The sequence below is a fragment of the Solanum verrucosum genome, unplaced genomic scaffold (assembly GCF_900185275.1).
Source record: "Solanum verrucosum unplaced genomic scaffold, falcon-dt-bn FXZP01000261.1, whole genome shotgun sequence".
NCBI classification, from domain to species: Eukaryota; Viridiplantae; Streptophyta; class Magnoliopsida; order Solanales; family Solanaceae; genus Solanum; species Solanum verrucosum.
The window spans coordinates 6,289,054-6,305,491 of NW_026019969.1; the positions used below are offsets into that span (position 1 = coordinate 6,289,054).

Below are 16,438 nucleotides of genomic sequence, written 5' to 3' on the forward strand. Positions count from 1 at the left end.
AACTTTATTCTGGCAAATACGAGTATTAGATAATTTATACTTTATATCTAAAGCATGACCAGATGCAGATTTAACCATATGAGTTGTTTTTTCAAAATATTTAGTAGGTACAAGACCTTCTTGAATGCAACTCACATCAGCGCCACTATCAATCATAGCAATGTTAGTTATAGAAAAGGTATTATCAATTAATATAGTACATTTAACATACCATTTATGAGCTGTAACAATTTGCATCATTCCTAAAAACATATTTTGTTTTGGATCAATATTCAAAGTGTTGGCAAGAATATTTTCTTCAGCAGTAGTTTCATCATCAACCTTATTTTTTCCTTTGCTATTAGCAGACTCTATCTGAGTAAGACAGTGATCATAAATAATATGATTTTGTTTAAGAAATTTAATTTCTTCCTTCAAATGTTCAATTTCTCCTTTATATAGACCATAATAATTAATAATAATTATAATAATTAATTATTATTATTATTATAATTATTATTATTATTATTATTAATAGAGGGTAGTTTTGTCATTAGTTAATCTAATGCATGCATTAAAACCATTGCATTGCTAATACCTAGAAATCCATGGTATTAGCAATACACACTTTAATACACAATAGAGTGTATAACTAATGCAAGCATTAGTTATACATAGGTTGGAAAAGAGTACCAAACAAGGTACTAGTAATACACAGTGCTAATGCATGCGTTATTTTTTCTAATACACTCTACCAAACGACCCCTAAAAGTGAGTTTAATACCACCCTGGGACGTGCAACACCACTCTCAAGAGTCGTTTGGTTTGAATTCAAGTTATGATGGGATTAGTTATGATGTGATAAGTTATGATGAGATTATTTTTTATTGAGTGTTTGGTTTGTTGTATTCAAAATAATAAATCTTAAGAACAACATATAAGTTTACAAATATACCCTTCATGAATGTGAAAAGTAATGTATAAAAAGTGTTTAAAGTGACATTTTTGTCATTTAGTCATTTTATCCCAGGATAAGTTATCTCAGGATTACTATACCACTCAAGGGAAGGGATAACTTATCCCGGTACTAATTATTAATCCTGGGATAAGTTATTCCGGACTTGCCAACCAAACAACAAATTAAGTGGCACTATAATTTAATTTCAGGACTATTTTAAGTTATCTTTCACACCAAACGACCCCTCACTGTATGTGGTGTATTACGCTCACTGCCACATCAGCGATACGTCAGCGCCATGTCAGAAATTATATTTTTTTATATCCTTTTAATTTATTTTTTCTTTATTAATTAACTTTTCTTTTGCTAACTATATTTTACACTAATTAATTTCTAATTAATTAGTGAAATTCTCTAATAATTATATCTTCTTCATAGCAAAAATGCAAAGAAGAAGATTTCTACAATGGCCGCTAAGAAAACTTTTCGAAATTCAAAGTTGATTCGTATAGTGAAAGAATTGCTCCCGTTCCAAAATGAATCACAAGAAGACTGCTTCCGTTTCTTGACCATGAACTCGAGCTTCCAATTGCAAATATTTTTCAGATCCGGACATTATTTTTTTCTTTTTTTATGTCCTTCATGGAGGTTTCTTAAAAGATAGGAATAATATGAAAATAATTTTCTTCCCCTTTTCAATCGATCGCCTATCTTATTTACTAAAAAAATCTCACTATAGCTCCACGACTGAAAAACTCCCAAAATTCTATCTCGCCGATGACGTGAACAAACACAAATTAAAACCCACAAATCATAAGTCACCTAGTACTGTTTTGATTTCTTGTCGGGAGGTTTATGGGTAAAAAAATGGTGTTTTTGCAGTAACTTATTACTACATTGCTTCTTGTTACTAATTCATTTAAGCTTATTTGGGTGTGAAGAAGATGAGAAGGGTGGGTATGAAGAAGAAGAGATGTGGGGGGTGGGGTATAAGGAGAATTTTGATTTTTTGATTGTTTGTTTTTTTAATTTAATAATTATCTAACGCGCATGATTTGTTTTTATTTTATTTTATTTTATTTTGCCACGTCAATTTTAGGGGGTAAATAAATTTACTTTTAAATAGTATAGGTGTAAGAGGTCACCATGATAGTTAAAGTGTGTAACTGACTTTTTCGATATAAGTTCAGGGGGGATATAATTCCCTTTTTCAAACGAAAGGATTTAATATATCTTTTAACTTTGTCATTTAGAGTTGATATGTCCCTCGTTATGAAAGTAGTTTATATATACCCTTATAGTTATACAAATGACTCACATATACTCATATCGTTACAAAATGAGTCTACATATACCCTTCATTTCATTTAAAGGAAGTGAAAAAAATTAGTTTTAAATTTATGTTTTTTTACTTTTAATTTTAAAAGAAATTCATGTAGGGTATATATATGATCCTTCTAGCAAGTTCAAGGTATATTTTAATCTTTTTCATACATAAATTGTTTTTTGACTTCTTTGATTATCATTATTTGAGTTTCTTATTCTTATTTTATTTTTTTCTTTCATTCTTTAGTGGATAGAAAAAAAATTTAAACTAATTTTTTTGTGGATATATATTTTGAAACTATTTTTTTGGACTATATTGTTACTTTAGTTTTTGTATTTGAAAATAAATAAATTGGGTTATCTATAATAAATTTTAGAAGAAAATTAGTGAAACATAAATAATTTTGATCATCAAAATAATAAATTTAAATTAGTCGTTGAAACCAAAAAAAAAAAAAGAAATATGTGTGAGGAGGATTAAATATACCCATCTGGGATATATTTTTTTAAAAATAGATTAGAGAAAAATAGTCAAATGCCCCCCTAACCTATTAGTCAATTTTCAACTACACACTTATACTTTACGGGGGTCCTATTACCCCTCCCCCCCCCCAAACTTTTTATTTTCGATATTTTGTGACCCTTAAACGCTGACCTGTCCAAGAAGGTGAATACACCTCTTGTAGGCGCGTAAGGGTTCAACAAAAAGACATAAAATGACTAAAATTAAACTAAATAATCCACGTGGCAGTATCTCATTAGAGATTATATAAGTAATTCATTTTTTTTATTCTTTCCCTTTTTTTATATCACAAAATTGTTATACCCATTTCGAGATTTCTTCAAGTTTTTCTCAAAGTCTTTCAGTGGTGGTCTTCTAAATTTCGTCTCTAGGAGCTCCAAATCAGTTTATAGCTACTGATTTATGCTTAGTTAATCATACATCAACCGTTTTTAGCAACAACAATCACCTAACTCATAAGAAACTTTCATATATGAAGCTCAAAAATGGAGTTCTAAGTTTTTTCTTAAACCCCTCATAATTTCAGCAAAAATAAATAAATAAAAAGAAGCCAAACCACAATGAACCAACAATGGTGAATTTGAAATTTCACTTTCTAATTTCGTTCTTACCAAATTTGTTTCCCACATTTGTGAATACTTGTTTGTGGAATTTTTGTTTTTGGGTTGGATTTCAAATTGAAAGTTTAAATAGACTACTATGGAGTTGTTCTTCTTCTTTATTTGGTGTAGAGATTTTTCATCATTTTCTCTTATTATTCTCTAAAGAAATCATTAGTATTTTGGAAAAACAATTTCTATTTGAAAGCATTTTTGTAAATTTCAATTTCTAAGTTTGATAAAAATGGAAACTTTACATAATTTTACAGGAGATTATTAAGTTATTATTTTGATTAGGCTTATAATTTACAGGAAAAAAAAAAGAAAAAGAATTAAAAAAAATGAATGTACAGTGATTCATCGCGTGTGTTGCACAACTTTGACATAAAACTGGTTATGCCTTTTCAGGGAGGTGATTATTTTATATTTAAATAGTTTAGGGGGGTAATAGGACCCCGTATAGAATAAGTGTGTAGTTTAGAATTGACTAATATGTTGAGGTTTTTTTTTGGCTATTTTCTCAAACTTTATATAAACTTTTGATTTATAATTAGTGTAGAGGTTCAGATTTTTTCTAAATATTTTCGTCAGCAACAACATAATAGAATTTTCTTAGATCCTGTTTGGATTGACTTAAAAAAGTAGCTTGTAAGTTAAAAATAAAAAGTCAAACTAAAATGACTTTTAAGTCAAAAAAATAAAAAGTAGGGAAGACCTACTGGCTATTTTTGGTTTCTGACTTATTTTAAGTCATTTTTTACCTTGTCAAACACTTTCTAACTTATTTTAAGTCATTTTTTATATTTGTCAAACACTTTCAAAAAAATTGACTTAAAAATAGGTTTGCTCAACTTTTAAGCCAAGCCAATCAAGTATCAACTACTTGTTATTGTTATCTTAAGCAAGTCCTAGGCATTAAAAAGTTCATATTTGATCACTATAAATATGGTATCCTTAATCTACAAAATATAAATTCCATTATTATTCAAAGCCATCAATTTAGAAATAAGCAAACACCAATATATAGAACTCAATCCAACTGCTTATAACAATCAAGCAAAAGACAATATTATATGCTAACAAATTTTATCACACAAGTCATTCCTATGAATTTCTAGTAAAAAAAAAGCACAACCCTTTATCGTATTTGAACTCATGATATTGAGTTCTAAAGTTCAGTCTTCCATCAACACACCAAGAAAACTTTTGTTTATTTGGGTGCAAATTTAAATATATTATCTTATATATATATATATATATATAAAAATTACCGGCGCATGCGGGTCCGCCCCTGCCCACCAATGAGAAACCACCAGATAAATTCTTTTTTGATAACTAAACTAAAGCATATATGAAATGTTCTAAAGATCAATCAAAAAATAAAAGTTTCTCTAATCTCTAATACTTCCAGGAAAAATGTATGAATAGGCTAAAGATAATTGCCAAAGTTAAAAACACATCTGAAATTGTCAGCCACTCTTCTTTATTTTCAAGCACCAAAAATAATTTATTACTCATTTTAAAAAATAAAAAATAAAAAATAGTTATTGCTGATTATAGTATTATTAAATAAAAAACAAGAGGACAAAAGTGTTTTGCCAAGGGAAGTGGTGGCATATTGAAAAAAACTTTTCTTTTTATCCCACATGCTAAAAAGATGCGGGTGCCGTTGCTTCTCGTGTTGCAAATATCACTCTTCTTTCTCCTTCCATTTCTCTAACCGCAAAATGCAAATATATAAAGCATGATAGAAATACAATTTCATTATTTCTCTGTTGTTTTCTTCTCATATTTCTCTTACCAAAAAATAAAATAAAATTAGATTCTCCATCTTTGTTCTGTTCTAAAGATGGAGGCATCTAGTAAAAAAACTACATTTGAATCTGCTAGGGAATGGATTTCTGACCACAAGCTTCGCACCGTCGGTAATTTTTCATAAATTCCTTTCATTTTTTCAAATCTACTTGTTGTTAATTTGAAATTCATATTTATCATAACTGATGATTTGAATGTATTTTTTTCTTAAGGATCTCTGTGGCTAAGTGGAATAGTGGGATCGGTGGCTTACAATTGGTCAAAACCCAGCATGAAAACCAGTGTCAGGCTCATCCATGCTAGGTACCAATTTATCATATACTGATTTCTCCATTATAATCAGTTATTATACTTTTTTATCTTATAATTATATATATACTGAATATTAGATTTATTATTAGCTGTTATGTTTGTTGCTAACTTTTTTTTTTTTTTTGTTGATGTGAAATAAGATTGCACGCACAAGCACTTACACTCGCCGCATTAGCCGGTGCTGCAGCAGTTGAGTATTATGATCATAAAACCAACAAGAATGCCGAACGATACCCCAAATTCATCAACATGAATTCGTTTGCACAGAAGAAATGAAGCAAGGAATATTGATGAAATTTGTAAATTTTTGTGGGGTTACTTTTTGTGTCAAAATTATTTGTGGTAACACGAGCCCTATGCTTGCTTCCTCACATGTCTTTTGTAATCGATGTGTTGAATAACAAAATACCAAAACATAGAGATTTTTTCCTATCAACTAGCAGCTTTTGTTTCTTTTTCATTTATCTTTCCGATTCATTGAATGAATGGACAGAATTATTGCTGGTTGGAATTAAAAAATTGTGAAGGTAGTTTCCTTTTGATTCATTTGTAATTTGGCTGTTAAAGAAAGTTAGAAAATACTTGATAAAAGTATAGGAAAGCAAAAGAGCAATATGAGGAACCTTGAGTTGACCGATTATATGCACTTCCATCTTGTTGACGGTTTGATTCTTCATATTTATTATCTTCTTATTTTTTATAATAAAAGAGCAATATGCATGAATAAGAAGTGTGAGTTTACCATAACAATAACACATTTAATGAAATCTTACATGTTAAGTATATATGTTAAAAATAAATAAATTGTTTTTTATAAAACTTCTTCGCAATTATTCTTAGAACAAAATTAACACAATTTACGTTTGTACGATACAATTGTCAACCAACAACAATTTTAGCTAAAAATAAATCCTTCAATATTATTAAAAATAAATACATATATCTGAAACACAAGCTGATCTATAAAAAAACAATTTCCTAGTAATGAAATTATTCTAATATATTATATGAAATCGTAATTAAATTTTGTCAATCCTTTAATTAAACACTTGGGAAGAAAATGAATAAAGAAAACATCGAGGGTAAAATGACTTTCGTCTAGTTGAAAACATCAACAATGATAACATCTACCTATTTGATTGGTGAAGTTCATTAGTAACAAATTAAATCCTTGGTTGATATGTCGTGCATTATTGAATTATGCCCCTCATATGATATTCCCTCTGTTTAAAAATAGAATGACCTCCTTTCCTTTTTAGTCTGTTTCAAAAAGAGTTACCTTTTTTCTTTTTTGGTAACATTTTAATTTCAGTTTTCCACGTGACATGTTTAAAGCCACAAAATTGAAAGGGCAATTTAGTACATTTGACATAACTTTAATTTAGGACCACAAGATTCAAAAGTCTTTTTCATTTTCTAAAATTCCATGCCAAGTCAAACCAGATCACTCTTTTTGAAACGGAGGGAGTATATACTTATCGTGAAAGACTATATATGTATATAATATTTTTTAAAAAGGGGGTTTAATTTATTTATTTATTTACAAAAAATTACAAGTTCTTTTTTAGTGTATTGAGATGTAGAATAGACATAATGAATGAAACTATATTGATTTGTAGTAGGATTACTCCTATATCACAACTTGTGTATGACCTATTGGTGAAAATCACGATAAATAACAATGTTTCAAGGGTATTGTACAATGTAATAGATATGACACTTAACAACAAGAGTTCTTGGTTAATAAAGATTCAAAACTTCAATAATTATTTTAGGGGAATTTTGGAGCAACGGTAAAGTTGTTTTTGTGTAACCTATATGTTATGAATTTGAGTCGTGGAAGCAGTCATTATTGCTTTAGAGTAGTTTGTCTACATTACACCCCATAGGATGCAACCTTTTTTTCAAACTTCGAAACCTCTATGTGTTTTGTGCACCAGACTCCTCCTTTATATTTTAATATATTTATTATTATAATATATAAAAATTTGACCAGTTTACTCTTTCTACCACTCTCTTGTTATCCCCAATTTACCTTTTTTAATGTACACTCAAGCTTGCGAAATTCTTACTAATAATAATGGGCCTAGGCGAGTGGACTCATAACATTAGCCCAAAATTCTGATGGACCGCAACGACGGTCCACAGAAACATAAAATCTCACTCAGTAATATATAAACCCCACGCTCAGAAACCCTAGCCATTTCTCTTCTCATTGTTCCTCCCAAATCGCCGCAGCTTTTCAGGTCAGTTATCTGATTCCCTCTTCCTAATTTCGTTTGACAGTTCGATTCTTTGATGTGTGATACTTATGTGTTTTTCGTGGAAATGCAGGTAGGGTTTTTTCCTGTAATCGTCGGAGAAGATGAGTAAAGGAAGCAGCGGAGCCACCAAGGGTGGGAAGAAGAAGGGAGCCACCTTCGTGATCGATTGCGCAAAGCCTGTTGAGGACAACATCATGGAAATCGCCTCTTTGGAGAAGTTTCTTCAGGAGCGCATCAAGGTTGGAGGAAAGGCTGGAGCTCTTGGTGACTCCGTGACTGTCACACGTGACAAAACCAAAATCACCGTCACCTCCGATAGCACCTTCTCCAAGAGGTAAGGCTTTCACCTTTGTTGTTGACCGATGCTTCTATCCTGTATCTGTTTATGTAGATACGGAACTGTTACATTTTTGAATACTGTGGCGAGTACAAGTTCTAAACTTATTATTATAAATTGGCGATGCTATTTGATTATGAATTAAGATTTATGGATAGTCTCAATGTACTAATTTGAATGTTCAATCCATTGTTAATTTTCTATATACGGTATTCCTGATGAAGAACTAATAATAGGGTCAGATGTGTTGATGATAACTAGTCTTTAGGTTTATATTTCTATCCATATATTTGGAGTTTTGGGCATATGGAAAATGTGAATAGAAATTATGTGGAGCTGATAGAAAGAATTAAATTTTCAATACAAAACAATAAAGTCACCGGCTGAGGATGTATCAATTACCTGCGTTGGATAATTGTATATATTACCCAAAACAGAATAAAGTCCTTGGATAAATTAGCTCAGAAGGCTGACTTGTGGAAGTAGTATTGTTCAAATCCATTGGATAACATAGTGTTGGTTGGCATAAAGATGAATTGATGCTGAAGTTTGAAGCTGATCTTGTGACTGGGTTCCTTTGCTTCATGTGCAGTGGCAGATAGCAATTTATTGTGTAGTGCAGTGTAGAATGGTTCACCAAAAGTCACTTTTCATTTGAGTGGATCATATTCTTTGGTCCGTTTTTTTATTTGTCTTTAACAAAAAACAAAGTTGGAGGTAAAGTAATTTTGGCAGCGTTGAGGTCCAGAGCAACATCTATGTTGGATTCATTTGTCAAAAGCTTGCTTGGCAATTCAATTTACGGTCCTATTATACTGCATTGCTACGGTCCTATAATACTGCATAGCTTTTTGTGGGTAAATTTGCATATTTGGCTCATGTCTGGGAATTTAATTTACTTCAGTTTCATTTTAATCATAAATCTGATTGGTTAATCCTGTTGTAATTGTCCAGCTAGTGTTTATTTTGCAGTACAGGGGTCGTCTTAACTACCCCTGTCATGAGAGCTTGCTATGAGCTTATTTTCACTATAATTTGGATATTACAACTGTTGTGATTCGCCATATTTTGCTGTAGCTTTTTTGTTATAAATTTTTTTTCATCCATTGTGTTCTATGTGGTAATGTTTGCTATTTTGATCAGGTATTTGAAATACTTGACTAAGAAGTATTTAAAGAAGAACAGTGTCCGTGATTGGCTCCGAGTAATTTCCTCAAACAAGGACCGTAATGTTTATGAGTTGAGGTACTTCAACATTGCTGACAATGAGGCTGAGGAGGAAGACTGAGAAGGCTTGAATTGGTCAGCTTGATAGAACGTCCTTTGTTGAACTTTAGTTTTGTAGCTCTTAATTATCTGGATTTTTTTTGCCTTTTGAGACGTTATTTACAATTTTGTCAATGAAGTTATAAACTATGCTCTTTGCCCCTAAATGGAGAATGTGATTAGCTAGCTATCTTGTAGTTGGTTTATTTCTCCTGCAATGCAATGTTTTAGGGGTGAATTATCAATCTTCTCCTATTGTTTTCTAAACGTTTGCTATTTAGAGATTGCTTCTGATCAAGGATATACTTGCTGGTTGCTTTTTCACTGCATTTGCAAGAATATAATTGACCTTATCAGTACTTAGCTTTGCTGGTGTAAAATGTTGCTAAGTTGCTATCTGAACGTTTCCAAATTGTTGTAGGTAAGGACCTCATTTTTGATGCTTGAGTAGCTTTGTAGTGTGCGGTGTTGTGATTTATTTTATGCTTATATATGAAGTTGAATTCATTATAGTATTAATTGAAGTAGAAAAAAAGCTTGGAAGCTAACGACTTCTCAAGTATTATTGGTTAAACCAAAACAATACTAGAAGAATATTAGATAGTATATATCATGCTATATCTCTTAATTGCTACTTTTCCTCGAATACAAGTTCTTTCCCTCTGGATGCACTTATTATTATTTTTATCTTCAGCCTCAAATTTTATCTGTTTTTAGAACTTAGAGCAGATCGTGCCAAAACTACATGCATAGGGTAGAAACTCCATTATTTATAGCATTGGCAATTCCGGTAGATCGTCATGTCGCATGTTGTAATTTAGGTTTCTTGCTATTGTAAAGGGACACCAAGATGGGTTCCCACTTCTCTTTTTAGGGAGGAGTATTTTAGACATTTTGAACTTGATGCAAATTATTTATAACATCTTTACTGGACTAACTGAATTTAAATACACTCCCGCTTAGTGTGTTTTCAATACTTTTCTCGACTATTTATTAAAAATTTTATGCTCCTACATTAGTTTGAGATCACTTGCTATGTCTTGTGGCAAGACGTTACTAGACAAGCCAAAGAACACGTGCTTTTGTTTGAAACAGAAGGATTAGATGATATGTTCGTTCATAAAAACCCGGTCTTAGAAGCAAAAAAAAATAGTAACACGCTTCAATCTCTATGACATGGGTTGAAGACTTGAGGTAGGGGTATCAAGTGGGTGGGTTGGGTTGACATATGAGTTATTAAAATAGATTGAAATAGAAATCGGGTTGGGTTATGACCTGTTCAAATTTATTTGGGCTAAAAAGGCTTAAAAATTGAGTTGGGTCATGATCTTTTTTGACCCACTTAATCTCGGTAATTTCAACATATTGTTGCTTATCCTTTTTAACCACAATTTGAATTTCAATTCAAGAAAATCATAAATAAAAAGTTATAAATGAATTGATAAATCCTAGAAAATATAAGATACATAATAATTCAACCTTCAATATGAAACATACATTATATAAAATAGAAAGTACTAAAACGGATTAAGTTGGTGATTAAATTTTGCTCAATTGAAAATTCTTTTAAAATGTTTAAGGTTTGATCGGGTTGAAAATTGAAATTGACTGAATTCAAAATATTTTGAAACCCAACACATAAAATTCTAGACCGTCTTGAATAATTACCTATATTTTGGCTCATCTTGACACCCCAAATTGCAAAGTGCTAGTAATGTTTCAATTAGCTGGCTTAGCAGAGTTGGTAAAGATTCCTTCATCAGTTTTTATTGCTTTGAATGTGAGAAGCAGGAATTTCACTATCATATATGCATTTTATGATGTCGTCTGCGCGTAATATTGTACTAAATGAAAATTTAGGTAAAACTCATGCTACTTCATTTGTAGTTTTTATCGTAGCTACAAGTAAACTAATTTCTTGTCCTCACTGGGGTGGGGGGTGGGGGGGATTCATAATTTAAATGCTGCAAGTTCTTGAGAGACTACTAGCTATTGAAACGTATATCTAAGTGCAGGTTCCAGTTACATAGTTCTGCTGTCCATCGGAATAATGGGATTGTGTTATGCTCATTACTAAATTTGTTGAAGAAATGAAATATAAATAAGGTTTATCTTTTTTTTATTAGAAGTTAAATCGATCATCAAAAGAAGAATTAGGGGGAAAATTAGGATATATTATTGAGAAAATAAATCCTCCATCGAAGAGATCAAGCAAATGAAAGATTGCCACTCAATGATTAGAGAGTCAATTTACCACTAAATGAGTGTCTAAATTAAAAAATAAATAAATTGTTTTTTTGCATGACAAGGCAGTTTAAATTCCAATTTTAGAGAGTAATATAACTCAAAAAGGTAAATTTGGATACAAGATTAAAAGTTTGAGGTGAATGTAAAACGAGACAGTAAATTACTTAGAAAGCGACTTAACTGAAGTAAAGACAATAAAAGGAAGAAACAGAAGCATTGCTGGTCTCCTCTGCTCTGCTGTACTATTTAATCCAATGTAAGCAACATTTAAGAGTTTGCTTGCTTTTTATATATATATGTTGTCATTGACTTGCTAACTTGGTTATTCCGTGCTCTTTATCTCACAAAAGGATCTAGGGTACGTTCTGTGGTGAATGGTGATGATCCGCTCAGTTGAACACGTTGCTTTTAGTTCAAATTATGTATATATATATGCGAGAATTTTTTTAAAAATATATACATATAATAAGATCAAACTCATCACGAACATGTTGATTGTTGATCTCAAATTCACCTCTCTCACATTGCTATTTTCTTCATTTCTTAGATATCCAATTGGGTCAACAATTTTGACGTCTAGCTCTAGTTGTAACTAGTAAGCATTTTCTTAATATATATAACCTCCCAAAGAAAAAAGTTATGACATGAAATGATTAATTAATTGTAAATTATTATAAAGATCTACATGACGAAATGTATGTATCTCTCATCTCAAACTTGCATTGAGTTAAATATAGGCAGAGGAAGAATTTGAACTTAATGAATTTTAGGTTTTATGATAGTGATATCAATATTAGAAAATTGGTTCTGAATTCAATTTATATACATTTTGATGATTTTTTTTTATATAAAAACATAAAATTTGATCCAAAGTTATTATGTTCGGTCAAATTTGTAGGGACTTCTATTGATTATTAATTCGACTCTAGGGACTCCTAGCAGCAAACTAGTCTAAAAAAAGGGGGGCCCATAGAGAGGCAGGAGATGCAGGAGCCGCCAGCCGGATCGACCAACAAATGATAGGCTAGAGAGATGGGATCATTCGACTAATCAGTGATTCCAAGGCCTACCTAACACAAATGTCCCTGAAATAGGAGATTGGCTAAAGTTATTAGCTTCGCCCCGGCTAAAAAATAACAAGTAATACATTGAGCTATCGATATGATCCTCATCGTCAAGATGTTCAAAACCAAGTGTTAATATTCAAATAAGACATCATCAATACGGAGAAGAAAATAAAATCGTTCAATACGGAGGCTTCTTATTACATAGGAAATATTTATTTAATTTAATAACCAACTACTCAATGGTAGGAGTGACAAATGAGTAATTTGAATTGTATTGGCTCGTATCAAAATAGGCAAAATGAATAAATGAATCATTATCCAAAAATGTGCCTAGACATAATTAATTATCCTTGTAATAACTATAATCATTGTAATGGAGAAAACAAAACAATTCTTCAATCGAACCCCTATAAAAATAGATGAAAATGTAGATGGATACAAATATAATCTTTATAAAAAAGAGAGAAAAAATCAATTACGTAAAAGATACTTGATGAATTCAAATCACAATCACACAAACCTCAATCTCTTTTTGCTCATGTTCTTCCTTTACTACTTTTTTTTATAACTATAACCATTGCAATGGAGAAAACAAAATAATTCTTCAATCGAACCCCTATAAAAATAGATGAAAACAAAGATGGATACAAATATAATCTTCATAAAAAGAGAAAGAAAAATCAATTCAAAGATACTTGATGAATTCAAATCACAAAAATTGCTCCTAGAATCATCAAAAAGATCATAAATTGGAAGGAATATGGTAGGAAAATTTGAGAATATGTGATATAGTAATATTGATGAAGGAGAAAATATATATTAATGAAGATAAAAATGAAAAATTGATCACATAAAATGTGCCTAGACATAATTAATTATCCTTGTAATAATAATTTTCCTATTTAATATTTAATAACTTTCCTATTATTTGTATATAATTAACTTTGCTATTTATTGTGTAGTTATATCCATATAACATAAAAAAAAAAAACTATAGCTAGTTATTTTAAATATATATTAATGTTTGCCATATTCTGTAGTTTTTCCAAAATTAAATAAACTAAACACACCTGAACAATTTTTATAAAATCTTGTTTTTTAAATTTTTGTTTGTTTTCTTATAATTTGTTTAATTATCAAATAAAATTAATTTGGATTGATCAAAATGAGCTAACTAGTTAATATTCATTGATTTGTCCAAAATCAAAAGGATTGGGCATAACAATTTTTGAATAAATACTTGTTGTGACCTAATTTACGTGACATATTTTTTTTAGTTTATTCAAAAAATAATATTAACACATTTCTATATTTAGTAATAATTTTCAGAGCAGAGCTTTAAGCAAGGGTCAGAACTTTACGCGGGGACTCTGTCGATAGAGCTAAAGCAGTCATTCATTAATCCACCCTCGACATACTAAGCAAAAGGGCTGATCCTACTACAGAACAAGTACAAACATAAACATAAAAAATACCACACAGAGCACCCGCTCTAATAAGCTGCCCTCCAACATTCGTCCTTCAAACCATCCACCAATTATCCAACACAACCAACTATACTTTAAGATACTTATATTATCATTAATGAAATAATTTATAAATACACAAAAAATAATAATTTATTTTAGGTTCTAAATTTTTAAAGTTATTTTAATTTTTTAAATTTTTGTGTCAAATCAAACAATACCGAAAGAGTACAATTTTATTTAACGTGAGGGAAGTATTGAGGATGATTGATGAGAAGAAAAATTTAAGGTGGGGGGAAGAGAAAAGACATAAATTACCCCTCAGAATTCATGGGGGAAAAGTGCTACGAGTTAGAGGTGGTATACTGGAAGAAGCAAAACCTTTCCTTTGCTAAACTTAGAGAATCATATCTATCTTGGGACTCCCCTGCCTTCCTCAAAAACATACTAAATAAATTATGCACTATGCCAAAACAATGCTGTTACAGGCTGCACTATTCAAATATCATGTTTTTACCCATCTACAAAATTTTATAAAATAAAAAAGAAAAAATTGGTTTACAATTTCCATTTGTTCTTAGAACTATGTACAAAATGACATTGTAATATACTCATCCATTTTTATTTTTTTTGGAAATACGATAAATATACTTATGAACTATCGTAAATGGTATGCAGATATCCTGTCATACTTTTGGTACATTGATGCCCATGCTGTCCAAAAACTAGAGCATATATGTCCTTCACTCTAACGGAAGACTAAATAGGGACACGTGACACAATTTAATCAGTCGATCCTAATAAATGTCAGGTCGGTGGATAAGATTATGACACGTGTATGTCCGTTAGTATAAAATGATATATATGCTCTAGTTTTTGGACGACGGAGGCACCAATGTCCCAAAAGTATGACGAAGGATATATGCATACCATTTACGATAGTTCGGAGGTATATTTGTCCTTTTTCCTTTTTTTTAATTCTAGTCTAACAATTTTTAAATTTTAACTTTTTACATAAAATATTTAAGACACAAAATTAAAGAATAATTTCAACATTCTACGTATTTTGTTATTGTAAATTATAAAATTAACTTTTTTTACTTTATTAAATTTAGTATCAAATTAATATAAGGCGATGAAATTGAAATGGTGGAAGTAATTAATAGTGAGGTGAATAACTCGCGCAGAACACGCAACCCCTCTACGTGCATTTTCTTACCTTGCTCAGGTAAGACTTGTATTCCTGCTACTCAAATCCCTTTTTTCTCTTTCTTGCAAAAATCAACACGTCTCTCTTTCTCTCTGTTACCATCTAAATCTTGTCAATCAAATTGTACACTTTATTTCGTGAAAATATGATTCACTTAAGTTTAAATTATAAAATTTGATTAATCTCGAAAGAATTAATGGTTTTTTTAAAATAATTTTCTATTCACAAGAAATAGAAATAAGGTTGTTTGTCGTAAATTTTCTGTAATCACAAAGCAAATATAAATTATGATTTTATTTATCACGATTATGAGTATAAATTTTTATATTCTTTCGATTATTCTTTTCCAAAATTTCTTTGTGATTCGAGTGGTGTTAGTGGTGTAATTCTTGAATTAAGTTCTAGAAGTATTTGGTAGTCAAGATTAGTATGCGATCTCATCTTGATCTCTTTGTGATTATTTTATCAATTTATAAAATTTTTGAGACGCATCTTCAAGGAAATACATTACTCTTTATATAGACATAGGTTATATGATTTATGGTTGAGTAGCATCCAAGAACTTTAATTAAAGTGAACTCGTTTTTAGAGTCTCACAAAATTTTGATATCTACAAAAATTTACATATAACTCACCTTCACCAAATTCCATTTTTGGAACCACACAAAATATGTTATTGTTGTTGCTATAGTCTATCTAAAATATTGGACTAATTTAAGTTTAATATGTATATTCAAATTTACATGTTAGCTCAAATAATTTTTGGACTAATTTAAGTTTAATATGTATAGCGTAATTCAAAATCCAAATTCATCTTAACTCTTGTAATAGACCTGTCGATTTATTAATTCAACTTGTTTTGGTCAGTTCAATTTCAATCTAACCGGCTCATATTACCCACCTAATATTCTGCTGTAGGTTCATTGGTGGAGTGGTGTGTGGCGTCATCATTCATCACTTACTTTCCCAATTGGTCAACATTAATAATAATTAAAAGTCATAAATAATTGTTTGATGACACGGGTGTAGTTCTGAATTTGGTCAGTCGTGGCAATAAAATATTTATTAT

The 16,438-nt window shown here is 30.4% G+C and overlaps 3 protein-coding genes across 3 annotated transcripts in view; 2 read left to right on the forward strand and 1 right to left on the reverse strand.

The window, feature by feature from the left end:
- Positions 1–16,438, reverse strand: part of LOC125815184 (serine/arginine-rich splicing factor SR30) — a 64,562-nt gene that overhangs the window by 13,012 nt on the left and 35,112 nt on the right. The window lies entirely within an intron of this gene.
- LOC125815200 (uncharacterized) lies at positions 5,175–5,930 on the forward strand. The gene is made up of 3 exons (XM_049494613.1): positions 5,175–5,310; positions 5,413–5,503; positions 5,653–5,930. The coding sequence occupies exons 1-3, from the start codon at positions 5,235–5,237 to the stop codon at positions 5,786–5,788; spliced, it is 303 nt and encodes a 100-aa protein (XP_049350570.1). The 5' UTR covers positions 5,175–5,234; the 3' UTR covers positions 5,789–5,930.
- LOC125815199 (60S ribosomal protein L22-3-like) lies at positions 7,627–9,525 on the forward strand. The gene is made up of 3 exons (XM_049494612.1): positions 7,627–7,758; positions 7,847–8,110; positions 9,257–9,525. The coding sequence occupies exons 2-3, from the start codon at positions 7,878–7,880 to the stop codon at positions 9,399–9,401; spliced, it is 378 nt and encodes a 125-aa protein (XP_049350569.1). The 5' UTR covers positions 7,627–7,758; positions 7,847–7,877; the 3' UTR covers positions 9,402–9,525.